A 576-nucleotide genomic window follows, 5' to 3' on the forward strand; every position below is an offset into this window, starting at 1 on the left:
GATGTATGCTAAATGTAAATAAACCAACTGTTCAGGTTGCACTTAGTGCAGTAGTGCGGTGTCCAAAAGTCGTATCTAGCACCCAGTGATGACACGTTAAAAAGTGTGACTTTACGGCCTCATATGGAGAAAGTTGTTCAGTTCCCCTCCTAAAAGACAGAGATTCAGTGTCGGAAGAGTAAATCAAATCCTTTTGACCGAGGAATATTTATCCTCTGGTCGACCACATTGAAAGATGGAACCATTACGACACACTATCAAAACAAAAGAGAAGAAACCAGAATTTGCTCTTTGTTTTTTATTTTTATTTCATGTTTCACACAGGGTACCAAAACACGATCCATCCATCACGACAGAAATGTTTTCATATATAAAAAAAAAGAAAAAAAGAAAAAATCTTACAAAACATGTGCAGCCTTGGGGCCGGGGACATGCGGAGGAGGAGGAAGTGCAAAGAGAGTCAATAACAATATAAAATCAACACTTCTTGGCCGGATTGGGAGGATGTCGGTCCGGGGACTCATGCCTTCTCATAGCTACGCACCGCATGGATGTCTTCAAAGGTCAAGTTCTGCC

General features: G+C 41.1%; 1 protein-coding gene across 1 annotated transcript in view; it reads right to left on the reverse strand.

Moving 5' to 3' along the window:
* Positions 1 to 301: 301 nt before the first annotated feature.
* Positions 302 to 576, reverse strand: part of fabp7b (fatty acid binding protein 7, brain, b) — a 2,521-nt gene continuing 2,246 nt past the window's right edge. Inside the window, exon 4 of the mRNA XM_032542806.1 lies at positions 302 to 571. Coding sequence (XP_032398697.1) covers positions 521 to 571 — 51 coding nt within the window. The 3' untranslated portion in view covers positions 302 to 520. The remainder of the gene's footprint in view (positions 572 to 576) is intronic.

The sequence above is a fragment of the Etheostoma spectabile genome, chromosome 18 (genome assembly GCF_008692095.1).
Source record: "Etheostoma spectabile isolate EspeVRDwgs_2016 chromosome 18, UIUC_Espe_1.0, whole genome shotgun sequence".
NCBI classification, from domain to species: domain Eukaryota; kingdom Metazoa; phylum Chordata; class Actinopteri; order Perciformes; family Percidae; genus Etheostoma; species Etheostoma spectabile.